The 23604-nt window shown below is 41.8% G+C and overlaps 2 protein-coding genes across 2 annotated transcripts in view; one reads left to right on the forward strand and one right to left on the reverse strand.

The window, feature by feature from the left end:
* Window positions 1-4196: 4196 nt before the first annotated feature.
* Window positions 4197-23568, reverse strand: ANKRA2 (ankyrin repeat family A member 2). The gene is made up of 9 exons (XM_056539891.1): window positions 23428-23568; window positions 20976-21330; window positions 15657-15815; window positions 13714-13779; window positions 9960-10057; window positions 9727-9852; window positions 9543-9609; window positions 8149-8229; window positions 4197-5712 (listed from the first exon to the last, which is right to left on the reverse strand). Exons 2-9 carry the CDS (start codon window positions 21259-21261, stop codon window positions 5657-5659), a joined length of 939 nt encoding a protein of 312 aa, XP_056395866.1. The 5' UTR covers window positions 21262-21330; window positions 23428-23568; the 3' UTR covers window positions 4197-5656.
* UTP15 (UTP15 small subunit processome component) overlaps window positions 13758-23604 on the forward strand; it is a 32695-nt gene continuing 22848 nt past the window's right edge. The window contains exon 1 of the mRNA XM_056539880.1: window positions 13758-13812. The gene's annotated coding sequence lies outside the window, so the exon portion shown is untranslated. The remainder of the gene's footprint in view (window positions 13813-23604) is intronic.

The raw sequence follows: 23604 nt of genomic DNA on the forward strand, positions 1-23604 counted from the left end.
AAGAGGACATGGGCTGGATTTACCTTGGCTCCTGCTTATATCTCACCGATAAAGAGTAGACTATCGAAATAAAAAAGCTATGTACGGAATCCTGATGACCAGCCATATCTTTCTGAATATTTGTTTGCTTTTCTATAACTATGTTGTATCATATCAAATAATGTAATGCTTGGAGACAAAAGCCAAACATTTCTTTCCAAAACTTCAGTGGTTAGTACTGTGACTTTGCAGAACTAGGATCCTGTGACCAAGGACAATGGCCCTGATTTACTAAGAGTGGAGTGTAGGTTTTGTTGTGTTTTTTGCTGTTCCGACATTTTTTTTTTCCATGGTATTTACTAATTTGAAGCAAACAATGGTAGACACAGCTCTCCCTCTAGCCCACTCCCCGACATGAGACTAGGACCGGACCCTCGATCCAGAGTGACAGCAAAGACAAAAGGCAATGTCCAGCGTGGAGGTTCAAGCAATTCTTGGGAGTTTATTCAGCAATTAGCCAACATGACAAACAGGTGACGCGTTTCGGCCACAGTGCGCAGCCTTAATCGTACGATTAAGGCTGTGCACTGTGGCCGAAACGCGTCACCTGTTTGTCATGTTGACTAATTGCTGAATAAACTTCCAAGAATTGCTTGAACCTCCACGCTGGACATTGCCTTTTGTCTTTATTTACTCATTTACTCCGCTTTCTGAAACTTTATACATGCCTTAAAGTGTAGGGTTTTCTTCCCAGAAAATTCACGATTTTCAGAGTGGTTTCTCAGAAAAGACGAGTGATTTCGGATGAAATCTAGGGAACACGCCTCTTTTCCCGAAAACCCACGCCCATTTTGTAGTTTTTTTTTTTTCTTCACTCATAGTGTTTCTGATTCTGTTGGGTTCTTTATGTCGCACATTCACAATTTACACAGAATTTAGGCGCACAACCCGACAAAAAGAGTCGTAATGCGGTTAGTAAAGAAGGGTCAATATCTGCAAGCAGTGTGTCTGTGTTTTGGGTTTCCTAAGATAATCCAGTTTCCTCCCACACCCCAAAAGAATATTAAAGGCAGTAACAGTGAGTGATGATAGGATCTGTGCAGAATTGTGGAATATGTTTGTGCTACATAAATGAATAAAATAAACACATTCAAGAAAAAGATCTTTATATGTGCATATTTAGCTGTAAAGATACACACCAGCATTATGTCAAACATACTATATACATACACTATTGTAAAGCAGTCATGTAAACATGTGAATCAACATGGACATACACTGAGCAACACAGGAAAACAAAGGTAGAGAGAACACAAGACAGTATTATACTACATAGCTAAGAAACATACGAAAACACTTCACAGCTGGAAGATTCAGCAACACTAACAACAATTTGTCCTCTATCTGCTAATGCTCCTCACTCTATTCACTACTTTCAAAATAGGACGAATATTAAAAGTGCATTTCCCTAAAATACATAAATACATAATTTAACAGTGTGCAAAATTACAATAAATAATGTGTCAATTTATTTTCTTACAATGAGCAATATCAGGTGACGTTCATGGAGTTAAAGGGGTACCCCGGTGGAAAACTTTTTTTTAATCAGCTGGTGCCAGAAAGTTAAACAGATTTGTAAATTACTTCTATTAAAAAATCTTAATCCTTCTATTACTTATTAGCTGCTGAATACTACAGAGCAAATTCTTTTCTTTTTGGAACACAGAGCTCTATGCTGACATCACAAGCACAGAGCTCTCTACTGACATCTCTGTCCATTTTAGGAACTGTCCAGAGTAGGAGAAAATCCCCATAGAAAACATGGACAGTTCCTAAAATGGACAGAGACGTCAGCAGAGAGCACTGTGCTCATGATGTCAGCAGAGAGCACTGTGTTCCATAAAGAAAATCATTTTCTCTGTAGTATTCAGCAGTTAATAAGTACTAGAAGGATTAAAAAATTTTAATAGAAGTCATTTACAAAATCTGTTTAAAGGGGTATTCCAGGCAAAACTTTTTTTTATATATATCAACTGGCTCCGGAAAGTTAAACAGATTTGTAAATTACTTCTATTAAAAGATCTTAATCCTTCCAATAGTTATTAGCTTCTGAAGTTTTCTGTCTAACTGCTCAATGATGATGTCACGTAATGGGAGCTGTGCATGATGGGAGAATATCCCCATAGAAACTGCACAGCTCCCGGGACGGGAGTCACCAGAGAGCAGTTAGACAGAAAACAACAACTCAACTTCAGAAGCTAATAACTATTGGAAGGATTAAGATTTTTTAATAGAAGTAATGTACAAATCTGTTTAACTTTCCGGAGCCAGTTCATCTATAAAAAAAAGGTTTTGGCCTGGAATACCCCTTTAACTTTTGGTACCAGTTGATTTAAAAAAAAACTAATAATTCCACGCGAGTACCCATTTAAAGGGGTTGTCCAGCAAAAAAATTGAGAAATGTGCCCAGGCTGTCTGAAAAAAAATAAAAAAGCCTCTCCTTACCTCTCTTGCAGCCTCCGTTATCACAGCACCCAGTGTCCGCTGCGCTTTCTGGTGCTGTGGGTAATATGTCACGTTGCCGCTTAGCCAATTGGCTGAGGCAGGACACTGCGGCGGATAATGATTGGCTGAGCGGTATAGTGACGTATTGACCACAGCAACAAGAAGTGCAGTGCAGCAGACACTAGATGCTATGATAACAGAGGCTTCAAGAGAGTTAAGCAGAGGCCGGATGAAGCGCATTCCTATGCGTGAAACCCCCGGCAGTCGCCTCTGAGCGCTCCACTATCCATGTCCTCCGTGTTCGAGTCGTGACCCGAGATGGGAGCAGGATTACCTGGACTGAAGCGGTGAGTGCAGGACATCTTTTTTCTTCATTTACTACTATTTGGTGACTACAGTCTTTATTGTCCTAGCACCTCCGTTGCCAGGGTGGATTTCCAGACTAGCGGGACGCCGTCTCCATCTCGTGGTCTTAGGAGGTCTAAGGTATCGGTGCCACTGTTGTTTCTTGTTTACTTTTAGGAGTTAAGCAGAGGCTTTTTTAGTTTATCAGACAGCCTGAGCACATTTTTTAGAAAAAAACAACAACTTTGTAACTGTATCTAAAAAGGGTAAAGGATAGCATATACAACATATTAATAATGTAGGGTCAGGATCTATATGTATAATCAATTAAATCAGCTGATTCTCAGGAGTCAAGGGAGCCAGTCCCAGTTTCCATAATAAGGCTGCATTCACACCACGTTTTTTCAATACAGTTCCCGTATACATTTATAATGTGAAAACCGTATGGAACCGTATTGAAAACCGTATGCATTGACTCTCCATTGAAAACCATATGCCAAAACATGCATCAGGTTGTGTCCGTTTTGCATCCTGTAAGGTTTTGTCAGTTTTTTTTCCCATACCCAAAACCGTAGTCCACCACGGTTTTTGGTCCGGGTGAAAAACTGTATTAAACCCTATACGTTTAGTTTTTTTTAACATGGGAGTCAAAGGGAACCGTATGTGTGTACGGTTCCCTCCGGTTTTCACCATACGTTTTGACTTTTCTTAGCTTTTTTTCTTGGAATTTAAATCAAACAAGGGAAACTTTATTCAAAATGGAGTGAAAAGTTAAAAAGGTATACGTTTTTTTCTCAAACAGATGCAACCGGACATCATTTTTCAAACCGTATACGGTTTTTAACTGTATACGGGTTGAAATGTGTACACACGTTTTGATACAGTTTAGTCAGGTTTTAAGGAATCCGTTTTTCATCAAAAGAACCTGATACGGGAACTGTATTGCAAAAACGTGGTGTGAATGCAGCCTAAAAGGGTGGTCTGTGATGAACCCACTATAAATAAGAACAACCTAGTCATATACACTAGAACTACCAGTCTATAAACCGCAAATTCTGAGTCTCTTTCTAAGCCCATATAACATGTATGGTGGCCCTTCTACTGATGTCGGGGGAGGGAAGGATTGGGCATGATAAATTTGAACTTTTTTTTATGGGGGAGAAAAGTCGCTGCAAAGAGAGTCCAGCAGTGTCTTTCTCTCTATTCATGAACGTCCAAGTATGAATGTATATGAGGGGATTGGGAGAAATAGCCATAAGCTGGGCCAGTGTTTTGCAACCAGGGTGCCTCCAGCTGTTGCAAAACTACAACTCCCAGCATGCCCGGACAGCCAACGGCTGTCCGGGCATGCTGGGAGTTGTAGTTTTGCAACAGCTGGAGGCACCCTGGTTGGGAAACACTGATCTTGATGAATGTTGGCCAGAAAACTGAAATGTATGGCCAACTTAACAGTTCCTTGTCTCTCCAACAGTATGTGCCAGGAAACTTACTGCTGGCATCCTCTGTTAGCAGATCTTAAAGATTTTTTTTCTAGATCTGCAAACAGAAAAACATTGCCAGCTTTAGTCATTTTACAATTAAAGACATATACCAGGGAGATATAAATTGGAAGAAAACGCAAAAAGATTACCTGTCATTAAACCATATTTTACAAACTAACTCCTATTATATTCCCTAACTACTTCTAACACCCCTCCTGCCCTTAATAAAATTTTCAGAGTTTTAAAAAGCTGTGTATCATACCTTTACCCTTGCTCACTTTGTGTGAGCTCCCCGGAGAATAAAGTGGGCGTTCCCAAGCAGGCGTATTGTCACTGAAGCCTGCGAGAGCTGTGCCTCGCCATGCCCCGCACACACTTTCTGAGTTTGGTCTCCTGCCATGCCGGGAGGAGACCAAACTAACTGTTTGATTTGTGCAGGGAACTGAACACAGCCAGAACAGAGCCACCTAGTGGCCGTTTTTAATCACATTAAAAACATATAAAAGGTTGAGAATTTTAACAGCAAGTGATAACAAAGTGTCTTATAATTATATATGGAACAATAGATTAAAAGTTTTGTTTGGTGACAGGTACCCCTTGAACAGTATTATCACAGGAGCAACGATTGACCTCAAACAAAGTAGACTGAGTGACATTTTTTCTCCATGCATTCATATCAGTTTCAGCTAGAAGAAGTCTCTGTAGTACCACAGGAGCCGCGTGTCCCACAGTCTAACAGCAGTAGCGTAAAGTGTGTTAAAATGTCATACACCGATCATCCAGAACATTTAAAACCACCTGCCTTGTGTAGGTCCCTAATGATGCCAAAATACCTCTGACCTGTGAAGGAATAGACCCCAAAAGTGGTATCTGGTCTTTATAAGGTCTCTGTCTGCCATTAGAACCCATTTAAACCCTAATTTGTAGGGGATCACCAATGGGGTGACAGAGGGATCCCACACAGTCTAACCATTTAGATGCTGTAGTCGCTATTGACTGTGGCATCTATGGGGTTGAATGGCCATGATCAGATTGTTCTCAAATTCTGCTGAGCTGGCAGGTAAGCTGCCAAGCTGGTACCATCCCTGCATCGTATGTATATATCGTTTCACATTAGGTACCTGAGGTTAGTACCAGGGTGGAAAGGGGTTTAAGAGTAACAGTTTTTCCACTTGTTCACGTGCTGCCTAATGTATCCCACCACCTGACAGGTGTCACTGTCACAAGATAACCACTTTTAATGTAATGGCTGGTCAGTGCATATCGAAAGGTGTAAAATAAATAATAACACTTTACTGCATGATACAAATTTTCCAAATCTTCTTTTTGTAGTATAAAAAAGTCCATTATTCCTTGATACTTTGAAGAAGCTGCAAAAGGTGATTCTCTATGACTTGTTGAACTGAAACAGTAAGGACAAGCTGGTTAGTGTGTGGTCACCATTAGCAGCGAAAAACACAGTGAGATAAGAGTAGGAGGCCGATGTAACCCCTGACCAGAATATACCTTCACTTCACATGGAAAGAAAAAAATAAACAATAAAAAGCAGGAATGTTTGATTTATTCTGACCTATACAACTTCTAACTTGTCACACAAACACTTTATAACTGTTGATTGGTCAAGGCCGGTGTATTCAGACCATCACTGATAGATAGAGCCGGCTGAGTGCTTCACTTCTTGTCTCATTGTAAGTCACGATACGTGGACTTATTATAAAACCTAAATCCTCACATGAGAGAACACCAAGGCCTTGACCAATCAAGACTTTTCAAATGTCTGTGTGACAACTCAAAAAGTATTTTAGGGTAGGGTCACACGTGCCGTTATTGTAGCGGCATATTTACCTACCCGTTTAAGTCAATGGGTAGGAAAATATGCAGCAGCTAATACACTGCAAAATACGGCACGTGTGACCCTACCCTAAAAGACAGTAATAGTTTACAGTAAATGTGATTATTCTTAATAGAGTCCTAGGGGTAAATTTATCAACAGTTGTGTAGGTGAACAATTTTTCTACACCTTTAATTTGTGTGATGGTAACGTGTACTTGCCCCAAATTAATCAAATGGTGCAGGTAATGTGATATATATGGGACTAGGAATCATTTTGTTTTAAAAGACCCTTCAGTTCACCACTTTATATGGTGCCTCCTCTGCAACTTTTTTTGTGACTCTTTAAAGAGGTACTCCGCCCCTAGACATCTTATCCCCTATCCAAAGGATAGGGGATAAGATGTCAGATTGCGGGGGGGTCCCGCCGCTGGGGACCCCCGGGATCTCGGCTGCAGCATCCACCTATTGCGGCTTCAGGAAACGCTGGAGGCTTCGGCTCCCGACCACGGTGATGTGAGATCATGACGTCATGACTCCGCCCCCGTGTGACATCACGCCCCACCCCTCAATGCAAGTCTATGGGAGGGGGCGTGACAGCCATCACGCCTCCTCCCATAGACTTGAATTGAGGGGGCGGTGTGTGATGTCACATGGGAGGCGGAGTCGTGATGTCACGATCTCCCGTCACCGTGGTCGTGAGGCGTTAGGATGAGAGCCTCCAGCGCTGCCAGAAGCTGCAACAGGTAGGTCCTGCAGCCGAGATCCCGGGGTCCCCAGGAAAAGTTGTCCAGTTGCCCATAGCAACCAGTCAGATCGCTTCTTTCATTCTGCAGAGGCCTTGTTAAAAATGAATGAAGCAATCTGATTGGTTGTTATGGGCAACTGGACAACTTTTCCTCTGGACAGGTTTTGATAAATTTCCTCCTGTGTGTTTAGATTTCCTGTCCCTGAACAGATTTTTGAGAATTATGATAACCTTAATACATTTATTCAGTAGAATATACTATGGCTAGGCATGTAAATTAGTATATAAGCAGCAAAAATAATAAAATATCAGCTGGGAAACCTCTTTTATAGAAGGAAGCGCTTCCTGTGATCAGCTGCTCACCACAGGATGACTGCTGAAAAACCAACAATTTACTCTTTGGGAAAAGAAGCCTTATAGGACAAGGTTTAAAAATTACGGTACGGTACTTTGCTCCAGATAGTACCAAAATGGTGACCAAAAGGGACCAAAAACTGCAATGGCCACCTAGTACTCCTGTGGAAAACATTTTTTTTTTTTTTGTAAATCAACTGGTGCCAGAAAGTTAAACAGATTTGTAAATTTCTTCTATAAAAAAAATCTTTACCCTTCCAGCACTTTTTAGCAGCTGTATGCTTTGAATTGCTGTCCAGAGCAGGAGAAATTCCCATTGCAAACCTATGCTGCTCTGGACAGTTCCTGACACGGACCGAGGTGTCAGCAGAGAGCACTGTGGACAAGACAAAAAAGAATTAAAAAAAAAGAAAAGAACTTCCTCTGTAGCATACAGCTGCTAAAAAGTACTGGAAGGGTAAAGATTTTTTTTAATATAAAGTAATTTACAAATCTGTTTAACTTTCTGGCACCAGTTGATTTAAAAAAAAAATATATATGTTTTCCACCGGAGTACCCCTTTAAGTAGGAAAATAAAATCCTTCCTGCCATTGGACAATATGATCATGGACACATAATAAAGTATTTATAGACATTCCGTTTACAATCTATACATATGAAATCAACCATAAATCATCTATTATATAGCAATGACATGTTCCCAAACGATATTTGCTTTCTATTGACTTAGTGAGTGACGTTACAGCATTTTCGCAATATTGACATGTTAACCAGATCCTAACAATAAGGAGCATGATGCCCGGCTTGCTGTCTATGTGGTTGGAAATACAATCTTTTTTATGTACACAGGCTGAATAGATCTGGAACTAGACCCAGAGAGTTGTTTGCTGGAAATACGGAACTTACCACTCCTGTGTCCCAATGCTACAGATAGGTCCATGGAGTTGTATCCAGAGTCCGTCTCAATGGTCGGATCTGCGCCATTCTCTGCAGTCACAACAAATTACCAAAAGTGAATCAAGGTCTCATCTATATGTAATATGATGGTCTTATTGGACTGCATTAAAAGGGCTCTCTCTATTCTTCTATACACTACAATGTTTTACCCTTTTTACATTTCTTATATTATTACTTATGTGTCTTCTATAATTTATGGTAACTTAAATGACCCGAGAAGATTGATTACATAAGCAAGTAGTGTCATATAGTTCTCAATACTTTTTAGAATTGAGAACTATCCTATTAAAGGGGTATTCCGCCTTTATACATCTTATCCCCTATACAAAGGATAGGGGATAAGATGTATGATCACAGGGGTCTAGCCGCTGGGACCCCGCGATCTCTGTGCACCACACGGCATTCCGTGACTTCACTACACCTGGCGCTGCCTCAGAGGCAGAGACATTACACCACCACCACAACCCCTCGTAATGTCACGTCTCGCCCACTCCATTCATGTCTATGGGAGGGGGCATGACGGCAGTTACGCCCCCTCCCATAGTCATAAATGGAGTGGGCGTGGCGTCACGAGGGGGCATGACGTCACCTCACGGAAGCGCTGCCCCGCACTGAATGTCGGGGACAGCACTGAGATCAAGTGTCCTGCCGCTGTGACACCCGCGCTCATACATCTTATCCCCTATCCTTTGGATAGGGGATAAGATGTATAAACCTGGAATACCCCTTTAACTTACCACCCACAGTCCCTCCAGAGATTAGTCTTATTATGTCAAATATGGACAACTTCTTAAATTCATTTACTTAAAGGGAAAACTTTTTTTTTTATATCAATTGGTGCCAGAAAGTTAAGCAGATTTGTAAATTACTTCTATTAAAAAATCTTAATCCTTCCAGTACTTATTAGCTGCTGAATACTACAGAGGAAATTCTTTTCTTTTTGGAACACAGAGCTCTCTGCTGACATCATGACCACAGTTCTCTTGCTGACATCTCTGTCCATTTTAGGAACTGTCCAGAGCAGCATATGTTTGCTATGGGGATTTTCTCCTACTCTGGACAGATCCTAAAATGGACAGAGATCAGCAGAGAGCACTGTGGTCATGATGTCAGCAGAGAGCACTGTGCTCGTGATTCAGCAGAGAGCTCTGTGTTCCAAAAAGAAAATAATTTCCTCTGTAGTATTCAGCAGCTAATAACTACTGGAAGGATTAAGATTTTTTTTTATAGAAGTAATTTACAAATCTGTTTAACTTTCTGGCACCAGTTGATTTAAAAAATAAAAATAAAAGTTTTCCACCGGAGTACCCCTTTAAGTCTATAGATCAAAGGTTCCCACTTACCTAAAAGAATTTTCACACATTTCACATGGTTGCCATGGACAGCATATAACAGGGGCGTTCCACCATTCTGTAAATGAGAATATTTAAATAAGTAATATTATAGGACTATTAAAACAGTAAAAAACCTGTGTGTTCATGTTTTTGTTACTATATGCATTTTTATCATTTGACATTGTGATCTTACCCAGTCGTACTCATTGACATCCACTCCACACTCCACCAGCATTTTCACGATATCCGTGTATCCTTTACTACAAGCCAGTGACAGGGCACTTTCACGACCCTTTCCTAGCACTTGAGGATCTGCACCCTAAATAAAAGGACAGATGTCAGAGTATAAATACTGTTTTACAGCCCTAGTGCTGCCATTTGTATTGAACATGTGCAAATGACTTAAAAGCTTCTTCCATTTCTTACATTTTGAAGTAAAAATTCGACCACAGCGATCTGTCCATGCGCGGCAGCCCACATCAGTGGTGTGAAACCTTCTTCATCTGTGAGGTTGATCACGTTTTCTGAAAAGAAGACCAAAAGATATTAGTAACAATGTCAAAAACTGTCAACAAGCAGAATATTTTGTAGGATCCTGAATAGAATATATTTGAGCCCCTGCCACCTCCACCAACCTCCAACATAATATGGCAACAATTTTCCCAGACTTCAGCTCACTCACAGAATATACTTGGACAATATAAACACGTCTTTACTCCATAAGGTCACAAACATCTACTGCACTTAGGGTACCCTAAGGGTAAGTTCACATGTGCATATTTTTGCTGCAGATCTGCTGCAGATTTGACTTCAATGAGCAGCAAAAAATCTGCAGCAGAAAATATGCATGTATGAACACACCTTTAGGGTACGTTCACACGGGCGGATTACCTGCGGAATTTGCTACCATTGACTTCAATGTGTCAGCAGAAAATCCACTATAGATGCAGATTTTCAGATTTTCCTTCAGACCCATTGAAGCCATCTGTAGCAAAATCAGCTGCAGATTTTCCGCAGAAAATGCGGAAATTCCACAGGTAATCCGCCCGTGTGAACGTACCCGTAGGGTACGTTCACATGTGCGGATTTTTGCTGCTGATCTGCTGCAGATTTTGCTGCCCGTTGAGTTCGTAAAATCTGATACAGCAAATCTGCAGCAGAAAATACGCACGTGTGAATATACCCTTAGGATACATTCCCACGTACAGGAATGTACGTGCTGCATATTTTTAATGCATATTTTGTGCAGCTGATTTTACTACCTATTAACTTCAATGGGTAGTAAAAAAAAGCTGCACAAAATATGCAGCAAAAATATGCAACACATCCTGTACGTGTTGTGAACGTACTCTTAGGGTCCATTCACACAGGAGCATTTTTGCTGCAGAATTTGCTGCCCATTGACTTCAATGGGTAGGAAAATCAGTTACAGCAAATCTGCAGCAAAAATATGTATGTGTGAACGTACCCTAAGGGTCAATTCACACGGGCAGATTTATGTGCGGGTTTCCTGATGCTTGTTTGAAAGGGGGCAGGCTCTCCTCGGCTGTCTGCAGCAGATTTTTGGCTGCGGAATTTCCTCTGCGGACAGCCGTGGAGAGCCCGCCCCCTTTCAAACATACAGCGGGAAACCCACAAATAAATCCGCCCAAGTGAATGAGCCCCTATGGTACATTCACACGTACAGGATCTGCTGCATTTTTTGTGCAGCCGATTTTGCTACACATATATGAAGCAGATCCTGTACGTGTGAACGTACCCTTGAACGTCCCAACTCCACTCTGGGCCCATTCTCTCAGGAAAAGGATCTAAGCTAGGAACGGGACTAGGACACTGGGGACACGGTAGTGAGCATTCTTCTATAAAAAATAAATAAAAAATAAAAAACTTCCACCGGATAACCCCTTTAAAGGCTATGGACGACTGTGCAGATTGAATATTCTTCATGAAATAAAACCTATTTGTTTTAATGATATATTTTGTACAGTTTGACATCACCCCCTTTCTTCTCCTAAATGCTTAAAGGGGTATTCCAGGCCAAAACTTTTTTTTATATATCAACTGGCTCCGGAAAGTTAAACAGATTTGTAAATTACTTTGATTAAAAAATCTTAATCCTTGCAATAGTTATTAGCTTCTCAATTTGAGTTGTTTTTTTTTACTGTCTAACTGCTTTCTGATGACTCACGTCCCGGGAGCTGTGCAGTTCCTATGGGGATATTCTCCCATCATGCACAGCTCCCGGGACGTGACATCATCATTGAGCAGTTAGACAGAAAACTTCAGAAGCTAATAACTATTGGAAGGATTAAGATTTTTTAATAGAAGTCATTTACAAATCTGTTTAACTTTCTGGAGCCAGTTGATATATATATATATATATATATATATATATATATATATATATATATATATAAAAAGGTTTTGCCTGGAATACCCCTTTAAATGCTTCTGACTGAAGTTGATTTTACTCCATCAGACTTAAATTGAGATGAGTGTTCAGGAGACAGAGAGGCTGAAGATGGATTTGACACTAAACAGAATCATGCAGTTTGAAGTGTATTGTAATACATAATATTGTAATACAAGGCAAGCTGTTATTTTATAATAAAAAAAACATACAATGTAATAAAAATATATAGGTGTCCATAGTCTTTAAGGCAGTGTTTAAACAGTGTGTCTCCATCTGTTGCAAAACTACAACTCTCAGCATGCCTGGACAGCCAAAGGCTGTTCGGGCATGCTGGGGGTTGTAGTTTTGTAACAGCTGGAGACACACTGGCTTTGATTTACTAAGAGTGGAGTGTAGTTTTCTTTGTGGGTTTTAATTCCCTACAATTTTTTTCCCACGGTATTTACTAAGGTTTCCCTACATTTTTTTTTTTTTTTTTTACACATGTTTTGATCTGTCGGGTTTTCCTCAGCTGAAATCCACCACATTTTCTGTAGAAACCTTAGTAAATATGTTGGGTTTTTGTGAAAATGTTGGGAACACACCCCTTTTTGGTGCCCACGTCCCCTTTCCCCAACGGCCACGCCACTTTTCTGGGTTTTCTTAGTAAAATGGAGAGTTAGTCGGGTTTTTTCCAATTCTGGCGCAAATTCTGGAACAGACAGAATTTCTGGCTCACAACCCAACAAAACATACTGGGCTTGCAATAGTAAATAGTGTACTCCGCCCCTAGACATCTTATCCTTTGGATAGGGGATTAAATGTCTGATCACAGGGGTCCCGCCGCTGGGGACTTCCATGAGTTTGCTCTGTGCAGTGATGACAGCGGGGTGCCGCAGCCAAGATCATGGAAGTCCCCAGCAGCGGGACCCCCGTGATCAGACAACTAATCCCCTATCCTTTGGAGTACCCCTTTAAGGGTTCCCAAATGAGAGGAGGACGTATAGTAAGACTGCATTTTACACAGTTGTCTTAATGTAGTACTGCAGTGTAAGACAACTTATCCTCTATCCGCAGGATAGGGGATAAGTGTCTGATCGCGGGGGCCGACCGCTGTGGGACCGCTGTGCTCTCCTGCCTCCACGATCAGATGCTTATCGCCTATCCTTTGGATAGAGAATAAGTTGTCTTACACTGCAGTACTCCTTTAAGTTAAATTCTACCGCCTACAGATTCAGTAAATTCATTAGAAGAAGTGTGGCTCAAAAAGAGAACTTGTGACCAACCCAAAAAATTTATATTTTAAATAGCTTATGATTAGCGATGAGCGAACTTACAGTAAATTCAATTTGTCATGAACTTCTCGGCAGTTGATGACTTATCCTGCATAAATTAGTTCAGCCTTCAGGTGCTCCGGTGGGCTGGAAAAGGTGGATACAGTCCTAGGAGACTCTTTCCTAGGACTGTATCCACCTTTTCCAGCCCATCGGAGCACCTGAAAGCTGAACTAATTTATGCAGGATAAGTCATCAACTGCCGAGCCGATAAGTTCGTGACGAATCAAATTTACTGTAAGTTCGCTCATCTCTACTTATGATCAAAAGCTTCACCTAAAAGTAAAGGAAGTGGTCAGATAACAGATTCCCATACGCTGGCACATGGGATTTCTTATATTGGGTTTGGATTTTTTTGTTAATACAGAACATGAGTGTTTCCATTGACAGTCTGAATCATGTCTTACTGCAGGGTGGTCTAAATTACTGATCAGGAATATGGATTGTCCATTACCTTGTTCCAGACGACTTGCCAGATATACCATCTCTCCTTGAGCAGCAAGCTGGTGAACGGACAGGGCTGTGGAAGGGACAGAGGGAGTCTACAGTACAGGTAACATGTAGTTTGTGACAAATATTACTCTGGTCTCATTTTCCTTCTTTGTAATAAAATCCTACCAGTCTAACTGTAATGGGATAAGGCTATATCCTGCCAATGAGGAAGGGTGGCTCTATGGTTTATTAAGGTTTGCGGTTTCATGTAAATACAGTTTAAGGGTAGGGTCAAACGTAGCGTATTTTGCTGCTGCGTAATTTCCCACACATAGAAGTCAATGGGTAGCAAAATCTGCAGCATATTTTGTTATCCATTGACTTCAATGGGTATGAAAATACATAACAGAAAATACATAGCATAATATGGCATGTGTGGCCCTACCCTAAACATTAATTCTGCACATTTTGTATGCACTTTCTGTTGCAACCCCCTCATCATACTACATATCTCTTCTTGCTGTCCCTGAATTGAAATACAGTTGGTTACATTAAATACAGTTGGTTACATTAAATACAATTGGTTACATGAAAACTACAAAACAACAGCTGCGCTAAAAAATGACAGAGCATGTGGAGGAAATAAGGCATATGTCTACTACTGTAATCTGCTGTAGATTATAGCTGAGCAAATCAGCCCTTACCCTTATAGGCAATCTATTGGGCCATGCCTCTGGTGTGTAGATCCTTACAGCAGCCCTGGGTAGGGACTTTGTTAGGCCTCCGACATTACCATTCTCCAGGTCAACAGAAAGTGACCCTACACGGTCTGAAACTTCTAGTACCTATCTGACATTGTCACATGGTAACGTTTAGTGGTTAATTTATTCCTCAATTTTCAAAAGAAAAATCACTCCAGAATTATTTCAAAGGAAATACAAGTACATGATAAAACAAACATATTAAATGAGATGACAGCTCGTATTTAACCCTCCTGATCTATGATGCACCATTACGGCACAGGTTGGGTGAGGGAGTATGGTGTAGGAAGCTGAACCCATTTTTTTTATTTTGCCTTACAAATTATCTTTTTTGTCATACATAATATGGGAAAACTAGGGGAAGGCCAGTGAAAATTACAACTTTTCCAGCAAAAAATAAGCCTTCAGTTGACTCAAAAACCTAATAGGTGAGGAGAAAGAAAAAACAAAATTCAGGTTGGGGAGTGGAAAGGGTTAAATAAGAAGCACCGCAACATTTACTATCTGAATGTAGCTCTACACTAACATATCAAATGTGTCATTTAGGTCTAGGATGGTTAAAGGGGTACTCCGCTGCTCAGCGTTTGGAACAAACTGTTCCGAATGCTGGAGCCGGGGGCTTCTGACATCATAGCCCCGCCCCCTCATGATGTCACACCCCGCCCCTCTAAATACAAGTCTATGGGAGTCACGCCCGCTCCCTTAAACTTACATTGAGGGGGTGGGGCGTGACATCATGAGGGGGCGGGGCTATGACGTCACACGCTCCCAGCTCCAGAGTTTGGAACAGTTTGTTCCAAACACTGAGCAGTGGAGTACCCCTTTAACTTCCTCTCTTGCTCATTGTCAGGCCTGAAAGGGGAGATTTATCAAAACCTGTGCAAAGGAAAAGTTGAGCCGTTGCACATAGCAACCAATTAGATCGCTTCCTTCATTTTTAAAAAGGCCTGTGAAAAATAAAAGAAGTGATCTCATTGGTTGCTATCGGCAACTGCTCAACTTTTTCTCTGCAAAGGTTTTAAAAAATTTCCTCCTATAAATCATAGGACCAAGTACAGTGTTAATTCCTTCACCTTCTAGGAGAGCACTGAAGACTAATGGAAAGGATCTACATGGACAATAACATCTCACTGACAATAATGTCTGTCCATTCCCCTAATATGATAATACAGCAGATATTACATGAAAAGGATGGAGTACTTACAGTTCACCAGCAGGGGTGTAGTGGACACCTCATTGCCCCTGTGTTTGTTGGTCAGTGTAGTGGACTGCTTGATAGGAGAAAAATGTTTCGTGGTAGACGGGGTGTACACGTGTCTGACCTGTATGCCGGGGGATGGGGAGGTGTGGATGTTGCATTCAGCTGAAAAGAAAAAGCAAAAAACATTCAGAAACTCAGCGGTGTTGAAAAAACGTACACCTTTCTCAGCCACAAGACAAAGAGAGGTGTGGGGTCATCAGCAGGGATAGCGGTGAGGCCAAATTTGCAGCAGCCAAGTTATAGGTTGCTTGCCTTTACCAGATTCTTAGGTTAGCTCCCTAGGCTGGTCCACGGTGGCAAATAAGAAAAATTATTGGTTTTATTTTTCATACTTCCTGACAAGAGGAAAAAATTTACATTTAAAAAAATATATAAACATTTTTAAAAATGCATTTAATCTCTTGATAAAATAATAAATAAATAGGTGACACATTTACTTTAATATAGGCTGATGTTAGACTAAGACATTAGATATTAGCAATATAGTCTGTTCCCAAAATGCCATAAGAATATTGATCCCTGCAGTCTTATAGGTTTTATTGTGGGTGCCCTGAATACCTGAAAATGTGAAACCATACAATGAGGACATCTAATTGAATATCAATAAAACCTACTGGAAACCTCCATCATGCTCCACTACGGAGGTCTATTAAGCTCTTGTAGATATAAAAAGCCTATATAAGCCAAAATGTCAGGTTTTAGGGCTTCTTGGTAGACACCTTCAGACTTCTCAGGACTGTTTCTGGCCATCTCTATTTGCAGAAGCTACTGGCCACCTTGGATACATTTCTATAACACCATTATTTGTCCATACGCTATACGTCTTTGGTTGAAATACCCTCTTAAAGGAGGTGCCGTAAGATAACATTTCATTTCACATGCGATCACTTTGGTTCTGGCTTATCTATCCTCCCTGGACCGGCTGTTATTACTGGCCCAGACTGAACAGCAGCATTACCTAGAGGCAGGGGCATTGCTGGGGGGGCTAACGGGGCTGGAGCCCCCGGTGTCAGGCCCATAGCCCCGGGTCTCAGGCTGTTTTTTTTCTTCTTAATTATTGCCACCGCTGCTTTAAGGTTATGTGGTTACGTGCCGCGTGTAGGCACGCCAGATACAATTGTTGGTTGTCAGCCCCTCTGTTGTCCTGCCCTTCACGCCTAGCAGCAGTCTCAGAAGATTTCAGACTTTCAGGCTTGGCGTGGAGAGCAGGAGAACAGCATTTCTCTGCGACAGACGGACTGTGGAGCACAGGCAGAAGGAGCCCCTGTGCTGCAAATCTCTCTGCTGCTCACATAGAGCCACCGCACATCTTAATGCCAACTCTTCCACCTGCTACCATTAGCAAGACTACAACTTTTGCCATAGCTGGGGAGTCATAGATTGGGGATTGCTCTATCCTAACAAAGCAGTCCTCTACCTGAGGCTTCCTAGCATTAGCAAAACTGCAACTCCCAGCATGCCCTGACAGTGAGGACATGATGGGGGTTGTAGCTTTGCAACAGTTGGGGAGTCATAGACGCTGTAAATGTGTGTGCTGTGTGTAAACTTACTCTATGCACAGGGGTGTGGAAATTTAAAAAGAAACTACTTGTCCAAGGGACTAAAACGGAACACAATCTACTTGTCCCTCCTGACGATCCACTTATCCTGGTACATAAAATAGTATGTAAATAAGGTCTTTATTAATAGAAACTTAATAGGCAGACCAGTATGTCACCCCATTAGGTGGATAGGGTCCCTGATAAGTCCGCCCCATTAAATAGGTAGTCCCCCCTTTAAGTAGATATGTCCCTTTAACAGGTAGGTACATCCCCTCATCACATAGGCAGGCATGAAGGGCTCCCCTAGTACGTAAATAGGGCTGCAGATATATATGTCCCCCCAGTTGGTAAAAAGGTAGGGCTCCCAGACAGAGCCTCAGATAGAAATGACCCCTATTAGGCAGAGCTCCTCCAGTAGGTAGACAGACCCCAGATAGATATGACCCCCATCAGGTAGGCAGGTAGGGCTCCCATTTAAACAATTATACTCAGAGCTTTCCAAACTTTTCATGGTGACACTCTTACATAGTTTGATGACACACTCTTTGCTATACTGCCAATTGCATGCATCACGTTGTGCGTCGGCAATGCACAACGTAGTACCAGTACCCTCGTGCCATTATATTTCAGCCATCCTCCCCCCGTGCCATTATATTTCAGCCCCCCTCCCCCCCGTGCCATTATATTTAAGCCCACCCGTGCCATTATATTTAAGCCCCCCGACCCCCCCTCTGTGTCATTATACTTCAGCCCCCCCGTGCCATTATACTTCAGCCCCCCCTTGCCATTATATTTCAGCCCTCCCCCCGTACCATTATATTTAACCCCCTCTGTGCCATTATACTTCTGCCCCCCCCATGCCATTATACTTCAGCACCCCACCCCTGTGCTCATACTACTCTATTAGGCCAAATAGCACATGTAGAGGTAATAAACCAACACAAAAAAATAACCCGAGGGGGTTAAATATCCTCTAAATGACATGTGCTACAATATTAAAACTTAACTTTTATTACATACACACATATATATATATATAGCAATCCAAGGGAAGCAGCACCCCAAAAAACAGGTAATATGGTGCACGCAGAACCGAACCCTGGTCAATGGTCCATATGTAGATAAATTAGTAGAAATCCGCAGCACACAAAATGATGAAAAGTGCAAAAAAAAGAAATTTATTCCATATCTTGGTGAAAGTTACAGCGACGTTTCAACCAGCTCTCCTGGTCTTTCTCAAGCAGGAGAGAGACCAGGAGAGCTGGTTGAAACGTCGCTGTAACTTTCACCAAGATATGGAATAAATTTCTTTTTTTTGCACTTTTCATCATTTTGTGTGCTGCGGATTTCTACTAATTTATATATATATATATATATATATATATAAATGTATATCTATATATATAAAACTCAACGTGTGTGTGTATGTGTGTTCCAGCATCACGTCCAAACGGCTAAAGATATTAACATGAAACTTGGCACACATGTTACTTATATGTCAACAACAAACATAGGATAGGGGATTTAACCCTTACTCACCCCCATTTGCCAGGGTCAGGGTTTATGTTTAAAGTACTATACAAGTCAATGGGAAATATATGTTACTGCATAACTTCCAAACGGCTGGAGAAATTTCCATAATACTTGGTCACATGTTACTTATATGTCCATTTAAAATATAGGATAGTTAATTTAACCCTTAACTACCCCCCATTTGTGAGGGTCGGGGTTTTTGTTTAAAGTCCCATACAAGTCAATGGGAAATATATGTTACTGCATAACTTCCAAACGGCTGGAGATATTTCGATAATACTTGGTCACATATTACTTATATGTCCACTTAAAATATAGGATAGTTAATTTAACCCTTAACTACCCCCCATTTGTGAGGGTCAGGGTTTTTGTTTAAAGTCCCATGCAAATCAATGGGAAATGTATGTTCCCACATAACTTCCGTACGGCTGGAGATATTTCAATACCTGATACACATATTATGGGTCGGGATAGGAGGTCGGGATAGGAGGACGGGATAGAAGGACAGGATAGGAGGACCAGGATAGGAGGACCGGGATAGGAGGACCGGGATAGGAGGACCGGGATAGGAGATCAAAAGCTTCCTCCTTTGTTTATTTTCCTCCCCAACAAGGATTAGGAAGGAAAAACCGGGCAACGCCGGGTACTTAGCTAATATATAACAGAAAAGGTGAAAAACACAATTAAAATTCCAGTACCACTAATGTCAATAAGGTATCTGAAAACCAGCACTATGGGTTATAGCCGATATAACCACCATGGATTGTCAATGGTTATTGAGATTTTATATTTAAATAATCTCGTGTCACACTCAGCAGCTCTGTGTTTATTGCCACATAACTGAATCAGGAGTCATGTTACCCTCTTTTATATGCTGTGTAATGTGGGCACTATATTTGATTTTATAAATATCAAAGTAAGGTGAAGAAACCTAAAGATGTTAATGCCACTATTACAGTGGCTCTCACATGAAATTGCTCAAATAAAGTGTAATGGTTGACCACAGTTTTAGGTCCGGTTGTAAAAGCGCATACGGCGCAAAAATGAGCCGACCGGACCGAACGTTTCACTCCGGCCGGCTCATTGAAATGAATGACATACGGGAGCGCATACGAAGGCATATGGGAGCGCGAGGTTTTAGCTCCCCCCTGCCGTATGCGCTCCCGTATGGGAGAAAACGTAGTGTGAACCCAGCCTTATACCAACACAAAAAACAATGTGAACAGGGCCTGAGAGGTGAGTCTGGCAATCCAGTGTACTAAGGCCATGTTCACACAGTGTAAAATGTGCGGAATGTACACACATGGGAAAACACGGGCGGACATTGCGCACATTTGAATGTCCAATGATTGCTATGACCGCTTGGAAATGGGCCATCAGATAGACGGCAATGCATTTCCGAGTGAAATCTGAAGGTAGACATGTCTATTCTTCCTGCAGACACCGGAATCGGGATTTCTGCGGCAGAAACATCTGCCACGGAAATTCCTAAATGTGCACAATGATGCAGAATCCCATCGAAATCAACAGGACTCTGCTGCAGCGGAATGTCCGTGCAGAATATTCAGGCTGAATTCCGCATGGACATTCGCCATGTGAACATATCCTAACATAGAAACCTTTTCTGCATACCAGAATGGCATTCCATGTTTGCTAACTTACTAACAGTAAGGGTATGTTCACACTGAATAATGTGAACGGAATCTCCGCTCACAGAACTCCGTGAGCGTAGATTCCATCTGGCGGCCGCCACTGAAATAATTTGGCTGTAGGACCATGTGGCCTTGTGCAGTCACCATTGACAGCAATGCAGGGCTCACGGACTTCTGCGCAAAGAATGAACATGTTCTTTCTTTGCGAGGATCAATTTCGAATTTGTCCACCACTGAAATTCCTCAGTGTGAACGGGTCTCGCGGAAGACGCTTTCACACTGATGTTAATGTTCACTGCGCGTAATTCCGCTCGTGGAATTCTACTTCGAGGGAAATACACAGTGTGAGGATACCCTATGGAAGGGGCAGATAGGAGAACCAAATGACTGCAAAATAAAACTACACAGGTATGCACAGGAGCTGCATATACAAAACTACTGGACATTTCAAGATATATTTAGACCATATACATTTTATTTGATAAGCTTTGGAGCAATAAGAAAATGGCTGTGAACACACAGAGACAACTGCTAACCTTTAAATAGGACGGAGGCTACTTCCAGGTCAGAGTTGACTTGGTCTTGGATATTTTTACTATCTTCTTCATTCAATGACTTGACGAAGCGAGAACAGACGTTCATGTCAAATCTATTTGGCAGAATGAATTTCATTCCCATGGCTACATTCTGTGCTGTTCCCTCTTCTGGGCTGGACTCCATCACGTGCTCCACTTTGATGTCGGGCATGCTGGACAAGCAGAAGCTCACACACTCTTCACCCGACAGCTCACCGGAGCCCTCCAAGTTGTTCATGGTGGACATGGTTACTCAGCCAATCATTCACCACCTAAATTAATAATTCTGCATCATAGGAGTAGGTAAAGCCCGAATCTATAATTAGAAAAAAACATACCCGTCATTTTACAGAAAAAATATAATGCTGATATATTACTCACTAGGTCATACAGATTCTTTACATGTCTTTCTGTGTGTCTAGCTTCTGTATTTGGCTCACAAATCCCTCTGTACAGCTGCTCACTCATTCTGACATACAACGCTCAGAAAGAGGAGTGTCCGATGCAAGCACTTCCTCCGTGAGTCTGCTGTGCTGGGTCATTTTACCCAATCACTGCTGCTCTGTAACCCCATCCTTTCTGTTTTTAGATATGAGTCTGATAGACAGAACAACAGTGAGCACAGTGAAGTGCTAGTCCCGCCCTCCATTCCTGGACTTTGTCCCAGCCTGTGTTTCAGCTGGGACAAAGATGATGATGATGATGATGATGGTATGGTGGCCCCTAGTGGTCTTTGTTATTACCCATGATTTCTATAAAAAGGAGATTAAACTTTTAATTATGGATTATATTAAAAAGGTTAATGTATTGCTAAGATTAATTCTGACAGTGTCCATTTAACATCACACACCACAGTGATGGCACCAATGTTTGAAGTAACACAGCTCTACTCCTGTCCTCTGAGCAAACCTATGCATCGGACCCGCCGGCACCGCCCCAGCTCCACACCGAAGTCCAAACAAAAACAAATGTCCAGCACTGGGTGTTCAGGTTCAGATTCTTTGCTCTTTATTTAGGATCACAGGATAAACCAGGCACGTTGAAACCTCTGACACGTTTCACGCAATAATGCGCTTAGTCATAGAGTCATGACTAGGCGCATTATGAAATGCATCAGAGGTTTCATCGTGCCTGTTTTATCCTGTGATCCCAAATAAAGAGCAAAGAATCTGAACCTGAACACCCAAGTGCTGGACATTTGTTTTTGTTTGGACAGTGATGGCACCAGCCCTAATAAGAGATGCTGATCTACTCTATATTTATAGAGGATGCACATGTGATCTATTGTTCTCTGTATGCAGCCATTTCTTCAATGGGTTTAGTTGTTTAAAAAAAATCCCCACTCTGTGATTGCTACTTATGTCTGGTCATGTCATATGTCCAGTTCTAAGAAACCACAGAAAGGATTAGCGCTGTTGCCTTTGTTAAAATCCCCCCAAGGACAAGGGGGGGGGGGGGGGGGCTTGTCATGTGGGTTCCTTTGGGTACTCTGACTTCCTCCCACACTCCCAAAATACTAATAGTTCAATTTTAAAAACTAAGATTTTGAGCTACAATGTGGACAGGGACCAATGTGAGTGAGGGCATTCTCTGTACAGCTCTGTCATATGTTGGCGCTATATAAATAAGGTAATTATATCTACATATGAATTTGATTGCACATAATTTAGCTTACATAACCAGGCATGCTGGGAGTTGTAGTTTTGCAACAGCTGGATAGGCACAGGTTTTGAAACACTGCTCACAGTATACTGGGAGTTGTATTTTTCACCAGCGAGAGAGCCCCAGGTTGGGGAACATTGCTCTGGGCATGCGGGGAGTTGTAGTTTTGCAACAGCTGTATATATACAGCTTTAGGAACATTGCTCTGTGCATGCTGGGAGATGTAGTTTTGCAACAACTGAAAATCTACAGCTTTAGGAACATTGCTCTGGGCATGCTGGGAGATGTAGTTTTGCAACCGCTGAAGATCTACAGCTTTAGGAACATTGCTCTGTGCATGCTGGGAGATGCAGTTTTGCAACAGTTGAAGATCTACAGGTTTAGGAATATTGCTCTGGGCATGATGGAAGTTGTAGTTTTGCAACAGCTGGAGAGCCACCGTTTGAGGAACACTGCTCATAGTATACTGGTAGTTGTAGTTTTGCAAAATCAGGAGAGCCACAGGTTGGGGAACACAGATCTGGGCATGCTGGGAGTTGTAGTTTTGCAACAGTTGAAGATCTACAGGTTTAGGAACATTGCTCTGGGCATGCTGGGAGTTGTAGTTTTTCAACAGCTGGAGAGCCACAGTTTGGGGAACACTGCTCAGAGTATGCTGGGAGTTGTAGTTTTGCAACAGCTGAACAGCCGCAGGTTAGAGAATTTTAAGTCTGCCAATCCCGGGATGAAGTCACCTATTGTCATCACTTACCTTATCTGTCTGCTATTGTTATTTTATTGTCCCTCGTCACTTCCGGTTTTACGTCATCAAGAAGTGTCAGTCTTCTCCCGGCGTCCCTCTATTCTCGGTGTCTTAGAGAACGTGCAATTCAGCCATCCGCCCTGTAGCAGGGATTCTAGTCGTCCATACTTAGAACACCGCCCGGTC

This window comes from Hyla sarda, chromosome 1, assembly GCF_029499605.1.
Source record: "Hyla sarda isolate aHylSar1 chromosome 1, aHylSar1.hap1, whole genome shotgun sequence".
Lineage (NCBI taxonomy): Eukaryota > Metazoa > Chordata > Amphibia > Anura > Hylidae > Hyla > Hyla sarda.